The following is an 18,867-nucleotide window of genomic DNA, read 5'->3' as shown; positions in this document are numbered from 1 at the left end:
GTGTGGTCCACGTCGGCCTGAGATTTGGATTTGATTAGTATTTTAGATCACATAGTAAAATGAGTTTTAAAAATGGATGAACAGTGTTGACATACAAAAAATTCATCAAGGTGGACCCCACATGGTAAGGGTAACACCCACTAAGGTGTTAGCCAAGTAAAACTTAATCCACTGAATGTGGATTGCATACCGAATAACTCAATATGCTTTTTTCGTACTGAGTAAACTCTTTTGGATCCACCTTGGATGTATGTAGCTCATCCATGTCGTCCATCCATTTTTTCTACTCATTTTAGGGGTTGGGCCCAAAATTGAAGCGTAAACAAAGCTTAAGTGGACCACACCACAAGAAACAATGGGGTTAATGATGTCCACCGTTGAAACCTTCCTAGGGCCCACAGTGAAGTTTATTTGTCATCCAACCCATTCATAAGGTTAAAAAGGATGCAGATGAAGGGAACAAATAAATATCAGCCTCATCCAAAACTTCTGTGGGCCCCAAAAAGTTTTCAACAGTATACGTTCAATTCACACTGTTTCCTGTAGTGTAGTCCACATGAGCTTTGGATATTCTTGAATTTTGGGACTGTGCCCTAAAATGATCTAGAAAAATGGATGGACAACATGGATATGACCAATGTTCGAAATATCGGTATCGCGTTACGTATTGTGAAAGAGTGTGAAGTACATACGGGAGTCACCTTTACGATTAAATACATGGAATGAGATCGTGAAACGGTTGAATTTGTCATCTCAGAGAACGATGAAGCTAGATGTCATGACACGTTGGAATTCAACTTACGAAATGTTGGATTCAGAGATGCATTCTCGCACTATGCAGAGCGTGATAGTGCGTATCAGTGGTTGCCTTCTGATGATGAGTAGACAAAAGCTGAAGCAGTTCGCAAGTTCCTTTCAGCTTTTTACAACATAACGAAGATCTTTTTAAGAAGCAAGTATCCAACAACAAATATATTTCTACCGGAACTTTGAAAAGTAAAAGATGTTTTATACATAAGCTGTAGTGGACCAGACTTTCTACAATTAATGACTATTGGTATACAGTTAAAGTTTAATAAGTATTGATCTGAGTGCAGTCTGGTAATAGTTGTTACAGTCGTTCTTGATCCTCGATACAAGATGTTCACGCTTATATTTATTTTTAATAAGTTGTCTAATGAGAAGAATGTTACTGAGATCGATAAGATTCGTGATGCAGTTGAAGATTTGTAGAATTTCTATGTACAAATTTTGGGGGCCGCAAAAGACAATTCCGTAGGTCAGACTCCTGAAGTGGGTTCTAGTTATAGTGTTGATGCACAACGAAACACGATCGACAATTTCATGTCTTTCATGGCACAGATTGAGACTCAAATGCAGACAACCCAAACAGAACTTAACCACTATCTCAAGGAGCCACTTGTAAAGTACAAAGGCGAAGAATTTGATAGTTTAGATCGGTGGAAGAGTACCATGTGCTCTCGTTAATAGCATGAGACATATTATTAATTCCAATTTCAATTGTGGCGTCAGAATCTGCTTTCAAGACGGGGAGTAGAGTCGTGAACAAGTATCGAAGCTCACTTACATTGGAATCAGTTAAAGCGTTCATTTGTACGCAGAATTGGTTGCGCCCGATCTAGGGAAAAGGAAACTGTTGATGAGGAGTTCGAGGAAGAGTGAGAAATAGGATGAGACAGTACCTGCAACAATTGCATGAAGTAGGATGAGACATTGCCTTCTATTTCCCTCGCATTTGCTTACGATAATTTGACAGTTATTATTTGGGGACTTAAATTGTAACATTTAATGGGTAAATTAATATTTGCTATGCTTATCACTTATCAGGTTATGTATTTTAATGTTTCTTTTTTATATTTTTCCTTTTTCATTTATACTTTTAAATGACTTAATGTTGCTTAAATCTCATATGGTTGGCTGGTTGCGTTTATTTATCTTCATTCCTTAATTATTTATGTTACCATAATCTAACCAAATATTCTTTCTTTCAAAATACACACTTATAGATATGTTATCGGAAGATGATCCATCGACAGATATTTGGGATTATGGAGCCCAAGTCTACTCCCAGGACGGAAATAAAGTTGTAATGCAAGTTGTATGGAAAACAATTTGTAAACAAAACAAATCGGTTAAAATTACATTTGGCTTGTCGGGGAGGAAACGTTACCCCATGTAGCAAGGCTCCTCAAGAAGTCCGGGATTTATTTCGAGTCATTCTCAACTCCAATACAAAGACTTTCACCAAGCCTTCCCCTACAACCAATTCAACTAGCCATAAAATATATAAAAGTAGGCCTATTATAATTGAAGGTTCGAGCAGAAGAATTGCCCCCACAGTTAGTAGAGAAGAAGAAGACAGACTAATAAGGGAACAAGAAGAACAAGATTATAAAAAAGCCGTAAAACAAAGTTTGAAATTGGCATCCAGGACCAGACAACAACATCAACCCCCTCTGAGACAACATGATGCCGAAGTAGACACGAGTACGACACATAAGCCAAGCGATAAATCATCAAAGTTTCTTAAAAGTCTCGCAGCATTCTATATGCAGTTGGGAATCCCGTACAAATCGGATCATAAAAAGAGGCTGAAAAAACTTGTTGAATCTATGAATGAGGATGATGGAAAGGCATCTCCACCATAAGGTAAACAACCATCTTTTAGACACCTCCAACTCGGACTCAGCCCAAAGTTCTCTCGCAGTTCAAGCCATAAAAAAAAAAACCAACGGATGATTCTAGCAACAAAGGTGGGAGAAGGAGTTACTATTATGGACAAGGTTACTCGGGTTACATGCCACAAAGGCATTCATCATATAGAGCATATTTAATGAATGAATGGTTTATTGGTTTGTATGTGGAACTCCATCTGAGATTCTGAACATACTTTTCATTTTAAACAATGTTTATTTACTTCGTTCGTTTTATGGACATGGTTTATTTACTTTTGATTTCAAAACCGAATCGGGTCGGGTCAGCCCTAACTCGATCCGACTCGACTCGATGCCTAGCTCTAGGAGGGGTCTTCTTTCAATTGCAACATGCAACAAATGCAATTGGGCTCATTTTAATTTTTGCATGACTAATCTCAAACTGCTAAATGGGAAAGGAGAAGTGGTGGAAAATGTAGGTTTGTTTCATACACATGATTTTGATCATTAAAACATCTGTAGCAGATCCAAGAGTGCTTTTAAGCGACGCCTGTATTTTGAACAATGTAGATCGTCAATTACTTTTAAACCATTCATTCTTTTTGTACAGCAGTAAGCCACTTAATGATTGCATCGAGCCATTCACCACTAGCATAATTTGGACACCCCAGGGCTAGATTTTTAAGCTTGGGCTCAGCCCTCAGGTCAATGTTTGAGCCCAAGCCCTTGCCCTAGTAACTGAGCCCAGCAACCCAATCCAACTTGGTGCCAACTCGACCCGACTCGGTATTTCTGACCAGGTCAAACTCGGTCTGGATCAATCCAGGGCAGAACCAAACTCGGATTGGGTCAAGCATGCTGGACTCGATACCGAGTCGAGTCGAGTCGAGTTCGGGTCAGGCCTATTTCAAAATTGGATCAAGTTGAGTCAGCCCTAACTCAATCCGACTCGACTCGATGCCCAACTCTACCAATATGCCACGTGTCGGCCAATGTAGGTCAATTTTTTGTATCGTGCCGATACAGATACGATACGGCCATATTGGCTGATACGATACCGATATTCATATCTATGCTGCTTACATCTCTCCCGCTTACAAAGTGGCACATGTTTTGTAGCCTATATCTTAAGTTACGTGTAGGGCTAGCAAACTTCAATTAATCCAACCTTAGTAGAGAGAACATTCTACACTCTTGAGCAAGGACACTAAACCACTAGATCATTCAGGACTCGAGTTCGAAGGAAACACTCTTATGGCTCAAGCTATGCAACTTGGACACTATGATGTGTCAATGTCGAACATGGATACAGGATGTTGGATACAACTTGGAATGCAGACATTTCTATTAAGAAAATTTAAATATATTTTAATAGCATATTGTAATTATTTATTTATTGTAAAAATAGAGCATGACTTCTATGCACCAGGGGTGCACCAAGAATTGGCATGCATATTGTTTCCTACCATTTAAAGATAGTTGGCACGTACCTATGAGAATTTCAATTTTGAATTGTCAAGTCCATTTTGAAATGTGTTAAGATTCCCATCGACTATGGGGGCGCACTGAGTGTCCATGATCTTTTCCATGAAAATAATAACAATAACAAACCCAAGGGCCGATCAACCTTCACTAAGATAGTAAAGCTTGTTAACTTTCACCAAAGCCTTCATTGTCACTGAACCGAAAATGTGCTCATTGATCCAGCCCATAACCTCTTCGATATGCCATATCCATCAATTTGACAACCAATTCAATGTCAGCCTAAAGTTTTGAAAGTAGGCTAAAATAGCATTGACCAACCAATCAATGAACATTGGGCCATTTTACTACGCAAGTTGGGCAATGGCCTATCCAAAGGCGACCATTCCAAACAGACGGCTGGGAGCAGTGATCATGTTCACTGCTACAGGCCAGGGAAGGCCAGAAAAGGTTAGCATTTGTAAACACAGTAGTGACGTTTAACAAAACCCTTGGGAGAGAAACAAAACTAGAATCTAAGGATAATGTAAAAATAGTTTCTAGATATAAATTAGCATTTTATAGCCTTGTCAAGGAGTCCTGGGCCACAAGTTTCCAAGTCATGTCAATTTACATGGGAAATTCCTATTGCCAATAGAAACTATGGAAGGGGTAGATTCCAAATATCAAAGTTATCTCCCAAACAAAATGAGATGAATTATCTCCCAAATGTTAAGGCACAAATTCCAAATATCAAAGTTATCTTCCAAACAAAATGAGATGAATTAAAGCATTCAAACAATATTTATGTAAATAATTGATAATGCAAGGGCATTTTCACACCGGGCTCGAGTGAGGTGGCCTGTGGGATGCAGGGGCACACTCAGGGTGGGCAGCCCGTGTGAGGCGGGTGGCTCGTGTGAGGCATGCCCCACCCGTGTGAGGCAGGTGGCTCATGTGAAGTGGAACCAATGTGAAGTGGGGCCCACAAGGGGGGTTCGGCTAAGGTCCTAACCAATAGGATGTGGGGCCTGGGCTATGAGATAAGGGGATTAATTCGTCATGCTCTATCAATTCGAGCTTTTAGAGCAAGTGGTTAATTGTCCTGCATCAACTGAACATGTGATAACAATTATCAATACATGCAAAGTAAATACAAATACCTCCTTAAGACGGAATGTGCAAAGTAGATTAAGGCGAATGGCTTTCTCCTAAGTGCAATATAAATATTTCATGGTTCTATCCGATGCAGTGTTTGAAGATTGGTATCGCTGCAAGTTTCGCTAGTTAAGGAGACAGAAACAATATCGATATTGCCGATAATATCACCGATAACCATAAATGCGGGAAAACATAGAAAACGGTGGAATTTTCTAGTGAAACTTCATATGCTAAAATACATTTGTATATTTATCAATAAACAATTGCAAAAAGAATGCATATATAATAAGTTTCATTTAATGAGGACCTAAAAGCACGTGTTGTCACAAGAAATTAGTCCAACCATCCCATTTATCCATCCAACCATCCAAACCCATCGATATTTTAGAATATTGATAGGTGAGAAATCATCGACAACTGAAAGGAAACAAAAGACAATGGTCACAATATCGGTCATGTTGCAATAACAATACTATAACGATATTATTGATATTATGTTGACAAGCACACTGCATACAAACATGCACCCATTAAAAAAAAGAATTTGAAATGGAAATTTTTTAATAAACAAATTTTTGGCCATATCAATACATTGGCAATATTATCGAGATATCACAGATGCACTAGCGATACAAGCGACACCTAGAACATACACAGTAGAAAATATTAGCAATACATTGGCGATATCGATACATTAGCGATACTGATACATTGGCGATACTTAGCAATACATCACCAACACCTGGAATTTCTGATACTATCAGTGTTATCGGTATTTCTACCAGTGTTATCAGTATCGTTGAGCTAGAGATATGGATAATAACGGGGATATTTCAATAATATCAGGGATACTTTAAACAATGATACAATGTAACAGAGAAGTTTGAGATCAATTCAAGGTTTCAACTATGCAAAATGGAGACCACCTTTTCGAGGTTGTGAACTGTCTTAACGCATTTGTGTTTGTTCCCAACACTCCAGACATGGCTCATATGAAAAACTAAACTTTATACTCTTAGGATGCTTTTTACTTATAAATAAATGATTTTCTTAGGGGTGTGTTTGGTTGCACTAAATAGAATGCGAATTGTCATGAAATTTCATGATATTTGGTACAACCAAATGCAACTTAGGCTATTATTATTTATTGGGATAATTTTACATGTAAAATACCACAATATATTTTCAAAATATTAATTTTATTGCTTTAATATTTGTTTGGAACACGTGTTTGTGCCCAAGCTACTTAGGGTTTCAATCATGCCAACCTGGCATTTCATTTCTACAAATCTATACTTCCCAAAATGAACAATGAATGTTAAGAATAAAAATTGAAGAATAGCAGCATCGGCATGTGCTCTGTAAATGCATGGACTCCAAATATCAAAGGTCATCTCCCAAACAAAAATGATATGAATTAAGGAATTCAAACGCTATATGTGCAAATAGTTGAACATGCGAAAACCATTATCAATACATGTGAAAAAATAAATAAATAAACACATCTTTACAAGGGACATTGTGCAAAGTAGTAGATTGAGTAAGATGAACGGCTTTATGCTAGGTGCAAGACGAATGTCTTCATGGTGCTATACATTGTAAGAGAGAAACTTGAGATCAATTCAAGGTTTTGACTATGTAAATTGGAGATGGTGCGGAAGTTGTGCAGTGTCGAGAAGTATGCGCTTGTTCCCACTTCCCAACACTCCATACATGGCTCATATGAAAAAGTAAGTTATATATTCTTGGGTTGCTTTTTAGATATAAATAAATGATTTTCTTTGGGGTGTGTTTGGTTGCACCAAATATCTTGAAATTTCATAATATTTAGTGAAACCAAATGCACCCTGGGCTATTATTTTAGTTGGGACAATTTTACATGTACAAAAGCACAATGTGCTTCCAAATTTTAAATTTTATTGCTTTAATATTAGCTTGGACATGTCAAACACGTGTCTATGTCCGAGCTACGTAGGGTTCCAACCATGTCAATCTGGTATATTTTCATTTCTACAAATCTCTACTTCTCAAAATATCCAACAATTGGTAAGATTAAAAAGAGAGAAACAGCAGCATGTGCTCTAGAAATGCATGGACAACGAATGCACAACTCACCTGGGTGACCAACTCATGGATGCTTCTCTTGCTTAAGATCTGGTTGCCAGATTCAGCAGCATCTGTACTACTCATCATTGTGGTAGGCCCCAACTGGGCCATGCTAGGTTGCATGCTCCCCAGGGCAATAGATTTCTGACCTGCCAATACAGGAGGTCGCATTGGCTGATGTTGATGTTGCACCGGTTGTTGGGCCCTTAGTGAAGGGAATTGCTGACCATAGTGTTCCTGGGACTGATGTGATTGATGTTGCTGCTGTTGGGAAGTAGGCATTTGCTGTGGGTGAGAAGTGGTTGGCAAGGGATGTGATTGAAGGTGCGGTCTTTGTTGGAACGTTTGTGGCCTCATGTGTGGCCTATACGGAGTGGACGGTAAGGAAGGTTGATGCATTTTTCCTTGGGCTGACGACATCCATGGCTGTGAAAGAGGCTGCGAACCTGGTGGCGTACCGAGTGATGGAGAACTAGGAGAACCCATAGATGTGATTCTCCCCATACCATGGCCTTGGAATTTCTGCAAAAAACCAATTCAATTATCTGAGAGAGGAAGAAAAGGCCTTTCGCGATCCTTAAAAAGAAATCTCAACCCTCTAATCTTCAAATACACACACACACACACACACACACACACACACACACACACATAGGATGCAAGAGGTGGTTTTGGGGTAGAGGTTTGTCATAACGAGGAGAAGAGTTGGAAGGAAAATATGGCTGTGTTTGTGTGTGTGTGTAAGCGCACACGTAAGCCATAGCCCTTCTGGTAATGCAATAGCCTCCGCCATAGGCTGTTGAGAAGCTGACCAATATGCCAAAAGCCCCAATATTGATGGAACAGGTCAAGCTAGGCTCTTTAAATCACTAGGATCGTAACATTCCACCACGTTTCCACAATCGAAGTCCGCGGCAGCTCGCTGTGTATGGGGGTTGCACTCTTGTTGTCCAAGTAGCCCTTTCCATGTTGTAGCAGCTTTCACTTTAGTCAAGGTTTCCCTTTCCACAATACATGGTATATATTAACCCAAATTAAATCGGATAAATCATGGAGCCCATTATTACTAAGCCACAGCCCCAAAATCAGATTGTTTAAACGATCCTAACCTTTGAGCTGTGGACTCTTGTTTGTTGAAACAGGAACATTGGATATTTTTACTACTAAACATCCAACAAATGTCCACCAATTTGATACTTAAATGATGAAATAAACGCAATTTCTGAATTATGGTGCATCTAAACTATGGGACATAATTTGGGCCATTTAATTTGAATTACTTGTATGCCAGGAGTAGTATTTGTAAGTAATTTCTAAGTGCCTGTGTATTATCCATCACACTCTCTCCCAGTAAACACAGTTTTCACATTTAGACGTTAAAACTCTATGTTAGTTTAGCACCACCTAAAAATTGGCAGTGACTCTTCAAACACACACATGGCATAGTTGTACAGCAATCAAGGCCATCCAAATTGCTGACCCAATTGTCGGGGAAGCATAACCAAAAACATACAGTGCAAATATACTATTAACCATCTGATTTGTGCATTCGAGTTCAAGCCACTCACTATTCTACTTTTGATCATCCATTTAATAGCCATTAATTGGTTGGTTAGGACTTGGGATTACTTAATCAGTGTCATTTTAGAGATACGCTCCATCCACAATGAGCTTAACAATTTCAATGGTCTAGATAGTTGGATATCAATTTTGTGTGCTAGACTAATTTGGATGGTTTAATTTTAATTTGGATAAATAAAGGTTTTTTTTTCTGAGAGATGAAAAAGAATTTATTGAGGCAAACGCCAAAAAAGGAACAAAAAGAAAGAGGAAAGGAAAAAAGAAGCTATACAACCCCGCCCCGCCCACAGCCTTGGCCCAAACAAGGCACAAAGAAAAAACCTACACAAACACGACCCAAGGAGACTGCTCCGACTTCCAACAGACCCACTCCGAGATATTTTGGAGAGTTCGACTGAGAACTCCCTGAACAGACTGATTTACATCTCTGAAAGTCCGGTTGTTTCTCTCCAACTAAACCGACCAAAGCAAAGCTGGCAGTGCAATCCTCCATCTGTGGAAACCCAAAGAACCCCCTTTCTCCCCATGCCATGCTCTGAATAAAGCATCAATCGATCGTACCCAGCAGGACCCAAGAAACATTTGCTTTGTTGAGGATGGCGTTCCACAAAAAATTAACAAAAGCACAGTGAATAAAAAGGTGATCCACCGTCTCTTCATCATCCAGACATAGGATACAGACATCAGGCAGCACCATGTTACGTTTGCGGAGATTGTCTATTGTTAGAATCGTTTTTTTTTTTTCCAGGAAGACAAGCAAAAGCAACCACTTTAGGCGGAGCTCCATGGAATCAAATGTCAGCCATATGCGAGGAGCTCCCAATCCTATCTAGTTACGATAATGCTTGAAGGAATTAACCGAGAGGGAGCCGGATGTCGCATACCTCCAAACCATAGAATCAGCTACCACTTGCGGACGACCTATGCCTTGCAACTGAGAAAGCAAGCTAACTAGATCATCAAATTCAGAATCACTTAAGTTCCTATGACAAGGAGGAATCCAAACTCCCTAATATGAAACACAGCTGGCTACCAAAATCATTCAAGTTGGGCTCAAATTAGCGAGATTCGGGAAAACCTCCTAGAGCGGGGAGTCCCCAGTCCCCACACCAAACGTCTTCCTAGAATCGTACTCTAGACCCATCTCCTACTTGGAATCTGATACCCTCCCTCACCATAGGGGCTAATCTCACAATACCTTTCCACACGGAGGAAGCACAATAAATAGATTTAACGAATGATTCCGAAATATAAAAGACGACTACTAGTGCAATGTCATGGCCATGGCGCTGTCAGTTTGAGGGGCTCGGGTAATCTGAATTTGGGCTTCAAGGGCTTCAAGATGGAATGAATCGCTCAGAGAAAGATAGTAATTGGGGTACAGTGTAAAGAACACTGTTCCAGCGCTCAACGTAGTTTAGATGGTGCTGGTCACTACCTGGTTGTATTTCTTGAATTGAGTATCCAAGACTGCGATGTTGCTGGCTATTTCAAGCACAAGACGCCCATGAAAAGTGAGCGCAATTTTGATAGCACCAATGTACAGATGGGTGAATACGTCTGCAAGCCATTTTGGATGAAGGTGAGCCGGCAAATTTAGAGTGACAAAAGACTCATTTTGTCCCGAGCAGATGAGGTGTTGATCAAACTTTGATGCACAAGCATATTCTTTGATGATACTAGAGTGCTTTGGGGCCACTAGCTTTTTATAGCCTTTTTGGCAGAGTTATCATAAGGATTGGCATAGATAACATAAGGGTTAACCACTGGATAGTTGGTAGCTGGAATTTTCTTTGTAGGAGATTGGTATTCTATTTCATAAAGATGATCGAGTTTAGAGGCTGAAAGAGTTCAGAAATAGGATGTGGAGGGTAGGGATGGGGTAGGTATATCAGGGGATGACATTGTTGTCATTGTATAATAACTATTCCTTAATGGTATTCAGCACGGGCTGTCCTTGGGATTTTAAAAACAGTGTCTGCCTAACCAGAACGTCATGTACGATACTAAAGTATAGCAAAGCGGTCTTCAAGCAAAAACTCCTTTTCAGAGGAGAGTAATATTTTCTCATAAGGTTACATCCATTGAGCTTCATGACCTCACCTTTCCAATGGCATCTTGTGTCAAGGTCAGCAGTAACAATAAGAGAGACAATTACTTAATCTCATCAGATTAAGAGATTATATTGCCAGGACTCCATGCCAGTTTTCTCTTGTGAGAGTTCTGAGAACGGCAGTCACAGAGGATACTAATCAAGCAAAAAAATTCTGAAAATATAAGATCCTCAGTCAGTCCTTGCCATCCACCAGCCAGAAGAATCCTCTTCTCCTCTCTTCACTTCTAATCCTGAAGAAGAAATCAACACTTTCTCAATGGTCCCAACAAACTTGTTCCCCATCCCACCAATTCCCCTCATCCAAGCACATCTCCTTTTGGACACTTATTCTCTCCCCATTCCTATCGTTGCTTTCCTTGACACAGGTGCTTCTTCTTCTATTCTCAATCCTTCTATTCTTCCAAACTCCTTTTGGCAACCCCATACTCAAGACTTTCAAAGTAGCAAATGGAAATGTATTTTATAGTAAATTGCGCAGCAAAACTGTCATTCTCAAACTATTTCCTCATCTGCAAATTCGCCATAAATTTTTGGGTTCTAAGATAACTGGCAAATATCTGATTCTCGGCTTCAATGTCTTGCACTCCATCAGTTGATTACAGCGAACACCTATTGGCCTCTCTCACAAGAACCATTTTCTCCCATGGACCGACAAATCCCATTTGTACAATCCGGATTCTCAAAACCCAATTCCCATTGAAGAACAACTAAAACGGATTGTTGTGTTGAAACTCACAATGAGTTTGCATTAAAACATGCAAGGCCACTCTGGGCAAATGCTGACTTCTTTGTCCATCTTCCTTTCGAGAAAAATGCAGATATCAACCCGACAAAAGCATCACACTGAGGGATGTCTCCAAAGCATCTTAATTTGGCTCGAGCAGAACTCTCTGAGCTCATGGACCAGAAGCTCATTGAGCCAACCACTTCGTAGTGGGCCTGCGAAACTTTCTATGTCAATAAGTGAGCAGAACAGACACGAGGAAAACCCAGACTGGCGATAAATTACCAGCCCTTTAACTCTTCCCTTGCAGATGAAAAGTTTCATCTTCCTCACCGAATCTCATTATTCCAGCAATTAGCTGATGCTTGGGTGAATTTGATTACTATGTGTAATCAAATTCACCACGCACAGGAGGGCAAAAACCAATGACAGTAATCACCAATTGATAAACAAACCCACAATGCGGCAGACAACTCAGCAACAAATCAACAGTGATCCATTCGATAATGTAACCCTGCCAATAGCTCAACAATAACGAATACAAGACCAAAGAAAATCAAGGTATATAGAGCTTTGTCTCTTTCACACTCTCACGAACGAGCAAATAGTTTTCAAAACTCGATGACCATGGCCCTCGTACGAGTGGAGACTATTTATAAACAAAATACTCCTAATAGATGGTTTCTAAATCAATAACGAATTGAAAAAAAAAAAAAAAAAAACAAATAACCAATGAAAGAAAAGAAACTAATAACAAAGAAAATTTGAGATGTAAAAAGTTCTAATTTTAGGGGGGTTTTGGCCAAGCATATGGGTCCACAAGCCCCCAAACCTATCTCTCATCGACGCGTGGCATGGAAGATGTGTAGGGAGAAGCCAAATATGAGAATAAAACCTGTGTATTGAAGAAACAGACATAACGAGTTGGTGTTATTTGCATTTTTCTCTAATTTTGGAGGACTTTGACTTCCAAGTGGGGCCCACAAATCTACACTCTTCTCCCTTTTTATAGTTGGCCATGTACACTAGGAAAAGACATGAAAATCACTTGTGAAACAACGAGGAAACTAGTGAGAAAATGAATGCAGAGTGGTTCATTACGTGTTACACAGGCCTGTGTAGGCAAAGGAAATGCCGATTTTGGAGAGCTTAGAAATGAAACCCTCCCAACCCTCAAACCTTGTTTCTCTTGATACGTGAAATGCCAGCTACAAGGGACACGAACTCACAAAAAGGGCACCAACAGGTTTGGCGGAACGGCGCAAAGTGATGAGTTAGCACATTTACGCACACATCCTGGGCATGGAAGATGCAACATTTTGAGCTCAGTGGGCCTTCGGCTTGGGCCTTCATCGTGTACTTGATCTTCACATCCTTTACTCACACAAACACCTTGATTTGTTGTAACGTGGGGCCCACCCTGATATGAGACAGATTAACGTTGACCGTAGATTTGTTGTGTTGTGAGGTCGTCTTTTCATCCGAAGGTTTCAATCTCCCAAGCCCTATGGCCTAATGGATAAACAAGGGCCACGATATGGCTAGGTCAAAATGATTGATCTCGATCACTGATCGGACGCATCAGTTGATCTTTATTAGATGGATACGATCTAAGCTTTCCATGAGAATGGTGACAATCATATCTTGAGGTAGGACCGTGGGACCAATAGCATGATCAATCCACTAGGATCGTAGACAGTGATTTGATCACAATTGACATGAATTTGGGCCACTAGATGGTAAAGTAGTAGGCCACACTAAAATCGACAGTGGAGTATTTCTTTATCCAAATGTGATGCAGGATGAAGGTTTTCTAAGCTAATGTGATAATGAGATCAATTTCCAAATTAATACAATTAAATCAAGCATTTAAAAGCACGTACTTTACCACAAATCAGAAAATCAGATTTGACTAACAAGGTTCTAACTAAAGTGATCATCATAATCAATATAAAACTATGAAAGAATGGCCCATACGAGATGTGGGAATCCCGTTCTAACATAAGATAGTCCCAACACTCGACTGGATTGATGATTTCAAGTCTTGGACACAATTTGTGACTAAGAGTTCAAAATAGGAAACCTAGGGCTAGGGTTTAGGGGAAGATTAGGATTAGAGTTTCAAAGGGGATGAAATAGGCTATTAGGGTGATGGTTTTTTTATGAGAGAAACAAAGTAGAAGGAAGGGGAAAGTGACTGTCCAAGTGGACAGCCTGTACGCCCATACGTGCGCGCGTGTGCCCATGCGTACGACCACAAGAAAGAGTGCACAGCTTAAGGTTTTGGATGGGTTGGGTGTTTGGATGATTGAGGAGAAGAGAGGATGAAGAAATAGAGACAAGGGATAGGGTTTAGGGTTTGAATAGGAAGAAAATGAAAAGAGAGAAAGATTTGGACTAACCTTTGAAGAAGAAGAAGAAGGGATAGATGAGGATCACCCTCGAGGCTTCGCACCTTCTCTCCAATCCCTGGAGAGTCTAGATCTTCACCTGCAAATCTCATACAAGGAGGAAGAGAGAAAAGAAAGAGCTTGTTTTTCTTCAAATCGATGGGATAGGGTGTGGACGTTGCGCTAACTCCTAAATACTATTTCCCGTTGCTACTCAATCAATTATCGCAACTTCCGCTATAGATGCCACTTAATCTATAAAACCCTCGTCTTTCTCTACTTAAAATTTTCCATATCATGACATAAGGAAGAATTCTCCGCTAGAATACACCCCTATAATTAAGTTCCCCAGCACCCTTAATCCAAAATACGCTACTCAGTACGCAAGGGTTTTAGTGCACTTGAGAAAACACTAAGCATTATTCAAGTACATCATCGACTACCTGTTCTACCTCTTCCTATGCATTAGGCATATGCATTTAGAAGCCAAGCCTTCTAATTCTTGGTTTGATCGTTAGCCTTAACCCCATACCATTGCAAAAGGCAACATCCTACCCCCAATGGAGAAAGGAAAAAATATTTACATAAATGAAGTATCTATTTCAAAATGTTAGTGATGCGGACACAAGCGCATTCAAGGTGTACCAACAAAGAAAGCGCCAACCACAAGTGCCGTTCTTGTGGATAGGCGACTATTGAGGAGCTGAAGACCTTTCACATGTGATTGGACATATAGAAGACCCCACTCAGGGAAGACACATGTGAAGGAAGATTGGAGAAAGAAGACCGAGCGCCCAAACTTTCCCGTACTTATGTTATTTGCACGTTTTTGACTTAGTTAGGGGTCTTTTAGTAATTTTATGTCTTTATTTGCTTATCCTAGGGGTATTTTAGTAATTTTATGTCTTTATTTGCTTATTTAAGTGGGCTAAAGCCCTAAACTCGAATTTTAACTATTGATTAATGAAAAGCAAACCCTTTGGTTGCCTCCTTCCTCTCTTCTCTCTAATGGTGCTTCTTCTCTTCCCTTGATCTTCTTCTTCTAATTTCTTCTTGTGCCCCTCCAACTTCTTCAAGGTAATAATTTTCTTCCTTCTATTTTCCAGTTTTGGCTAATCCTTCTTCGATCAAAATCTTGAGAACCGATCTAAAACCTAAACCCCTAAATTCTCAAATCCCTAATCCGAGAAACTTCTTGGTTCTTCGGACTAGTGATCTTCGTTGATCGATTAGGTGTGACCGTGCAAGATCGGGAGGTCTCATCCCTCGCCAGATCCAACCTAAGTAGTAATTGAATTCCATAATCCATGGTTGTGGTGATGGCCCGCTCCATTGCATGTTTCCTTTATGATTTTCTCAGTTATGATGATTACTGTTAGAATTTTAGATCATTTATTCCTTTTATTTCCGCTGTTTAATTATGTCCATGAGCATGCATCATAATTAGGGTTGTCCTGCGTCAAATTTGGTATCAAAGCCTAAGCTTGCATGGTTTTTGTCTAGATCGAGTTATCAAATTAGGGTTTTGATTTTTAGGTTTAACTTAGGAAAATTCCAGGTTTAGAAAGTTTTCAATTTTAGAAACTTTCCAATTTTAGAAAGTTCCTAATCTGGAAAATTTTCAGATTTGAGTTGTTTCCTGTTTCAACTTAATTGTGTCAGTTCATAGTAGTTTTGCATTCATCGCATTCATCTTGAAAGTCATAACACCTAGTAGTCTAGTTAGGTAGAGTTTGGTTCAAGTCTTCATTGTATGCCCACGAGAAGAGGTAGAGGTTTCGGACTTCAACCTACCATGAATAACGAGCAGTTATCTGAGCAACTTGCTCAATTGATACAAAAGATAACCGCCCTAGAAGCGGGTCAAAGGCGTGAGTTTGCCCGCCTTGAGAACCAAATTACCACTACCATGACTAAGGTGGAGCAACTAGAGGCGTCCCAAAAGGAAAACCCCGCTGTAGGGGAAGATGCGCACTCCCAAGTGGAAGGAATCATTGAAGAACGCGCTGCCACACGTGGTGGTAGTGAGGATAGAGATCGTAGTAACGGTCGTGGTGTGGTGGGAGAGGCACGAGCCACATGTGGTCATCAAGACCGCTATGATCCAGATGAGTATGTGATGAAGAGTGTGAGAGTTGAGGCCCCGAGTTTTGATGGGCGCTTGGATCCCAAGGCGTTCCTTGACTGGGTTGCTGATATGGACCACTACTTTGAGTGGTATGGCATGTCGGAAAACCGTCAAATGCGGTTTGTTAAGATGAAGCTTGTGGGTCAAGCCAAGCTCTTCTGGACCAACACCGAGCGTAGGATGGAGAGAGTTGGTAGAGCCCCTATCACACATTGGTATGAGATGAAAGAAGTTGAAGGAGAAGTACCTTCCTCTCTCATACCGTCAGAAGCTCCTTGACCAATGGCAATCCTTATGCCAAGGGTCAATGCCTGCCGCTGACTACATCGCTAAATTTGAAGAGTATGTGATGTGATGTGATATCCGAGAAGACCCTCTAGTAACGCTCTCGCGTTTCAAGACAGGCCTTTGTGCGGATCTTCAGCGCGAGCTTATTACTCGGCCCTTAACGGACTTAGATGAAGCATATCAAGTCGTGCAGGAGTTAGAGCAATATCTGAAGGCTCCTGTCGTTCGTCGTTTTGAGTCCCGAGACTCCAGTGCTAGATCTAGTTCCCAAGGAACTAGACCTAATATTGGTAGTCAACCTAGGGCACAGGCGACCATTCCGCCTAAGCCTAGGGAGGACAAGGGCAAAGGGGTTTTTGGTGCCGGTTCTAGTAACATGAGCCAAGTGAGATGCTATGAGTGTGGCAACCTTGGCCACATGTCTAATCAGTGTCCTACGAAGAGCCGTGGGAGAGCCTTAGTTATAGGCGAGTCCCACAAGGGTGGAGATGACCAAGGTGATTATGAAGTTGAAGAGTATCACCCTTAAGGAGGACTTACTGATGAAGAAGAAGTGGATGGAGAAGTAACGCTTGCAGTAGTCAGGCGTGTGTTAGCTCAGTCTAGAAGTAGTGCTGACTAGCGTCGAAGCACTATCTTCTACACTATTGCCAAGTGTGGTGAAAAGAATTGTAAGGTGATAGTGGACAGTGGAAGTTGTCAGAATGTGATTTCCACTAGCACCTTAGATCGCTTAAAACTGAAATCCACACCTCATCCAGACCCGTATAAAGTTTCTTGGGTTGACAAGACATCCCTACCTGTCACCCAGCAATGTCTAGTCCCCATCAAGTTTGGGTCATACAAAGAGTCCCTGTGGTGTGATGTTTTACCTATGGATGTGGGACATGTTATCCTAGGTAGACCGTGGCTATTCGATAATGATGTCACGATCTTTGGCCGTTCGAATGCGTGTACTTTTATGTATAATGGTAAAAAGATCAAACTTAATCCCATGCCACCTGAGAATACACTAGGGAAGAAGAAGGATGAGAAGGCAAGTGAGCCTAGAGAAATGGGGAAATCCAAACCTAAGTCTTTACATATAATCAGCGCAAGAGAGTTTGAAAAAGAGGCTAAGGAGGATTCTATGGTGTATGCCCTTGTGGCTAGAGAAATTACACCTGAGGTTCCATCAGAGTTGCCCCGTGAAGTGACCTCGGTCTATGGTGTATGCCCTTGTGGCTAGAGAAATTACACCTGAGGTTCCATCAGAGTTGCCCCGTGAAGTGACCTCGGTCCTGAAGGAATACAGTGATGTATTTCCTGAAGACTTACCGAATGAGTTGCCACCTATGAGGGACATACAGCATGCCATTGATCTTGTCCCAGGGTCTACTCTACCGAACCTTCCTCACTACAGGATGAACCCTGCAGCGCATGCAGAGTTGAAGAAGCAAGTTGATGAGCTTTTGCAAAAGGGTTTCATCCAAGAGAGTATGAGCCCGTATGCCGTGCCTGCATTGTTGACGCCAAAGAGAGACGGCACATGACGCATGTGTGTGGACAGCCGTGCCAAAAACAAAAGTACTGTAAGTATAGGTTCCTTATACCTAGACTTGATGATATGCTTGACATGATGGTCAGGTCCACTATATTCTCTAAGATAGACCTCAAGAATGGATATCACCAAATCCGTATACGCCCAGGAGATGAGTGGAAGACGGCGTTTAAGACGAAAGATGGGCTGTATGAGTAGTTGGTCATGCCCTTCGGCTTGACTAACGCACCCAGTACTTTCATGCGGGTGATGACAGAAGCTTTGAGGCCGTTCATAGAAAAATTCCTAGTGGTGTACTTTGACGATATTCTTATTCATAGTACCACTAAGGAATCACACCTTGAACATTTAAAGAAGGTCTGTAGTGTCCTTAGGAAGGAAAAGTTGTACGCTAATCTTAAGAAATGTGCATTCATGTCTAGCCAAGTTGTGTTCTTAAGATTTATAGTGTCATCTGAAGGGATGCACGCAGACCCTGAAAAAGTCAGGGCCATAGTTGAATGGCCAGAACCAAGAAACATTCATGAGGTGCGAAGTTTTCACGGCCTAGCAACTTTTTATCGTCGGTTCATTAGGAGTTTTAGCACGATCATGGCTCCCATTACCGAGTGTATGAAAAAGGGAGAGTTCTTGTGGTCTAAAGTCGCCGTCAAGGCTTTTAAAGAAATTAAGGGCAAGATGGCGGAAGCTCCTGTCA

At 40.8% G+C, this 18,867-nt stretch overlaps 1 protein-coding gene across 5 annotated transcripts in view; it reads right to left on the bottom strand.

Annotated features, from left to right (window-relative positions):
* Positions 1-18,867, bottom strand: part of LOC131234939 (transcription initiation factor TFIID subunit 12) — a 70,472-nt gene that overhangs the window by 32,338 nt on the left and 19,267 nt on the right. For all 5 annotated transcript variants that reach the window (XR_009165845.1, XM_058231944.1, XM_058231945.1 and 2 more), the window contains exon 3: positions 7,413-7,925. Coding sequence is in view for 4 of the 5 variants with exons in the window: in XM_058231944.1 (XP_058087927.1) it covers positions 7,413-7,925 (513 nt within the window). In the remaining variant the exon portion in view is untranslated. The remainder of the gene's footprint in view (positions 1-7,412; positions 7,926-18,867) is intronic.

The sequence above is a fragment of the Magnolia sinica genome, chromosome 19 (genome assembly GCF_029962835.1).
Source record: "Magnolia sinica isolate HGM2019 chromosome 19, MsV1, whole genome shotgun sequence".
Classification (NCBI taxonomy): Eukaryota; Viridiplantae; Streptophyta; class Magnoliopsida; order Magnoliales; family Magnoliaceae; genus Magnolia; species Magnolia sinica.
The sequence above is the reverse complement of the archived record's forward strand: the minus strand, read 5'-3'. Positions and strand labels throughout refer to the sequence as shown.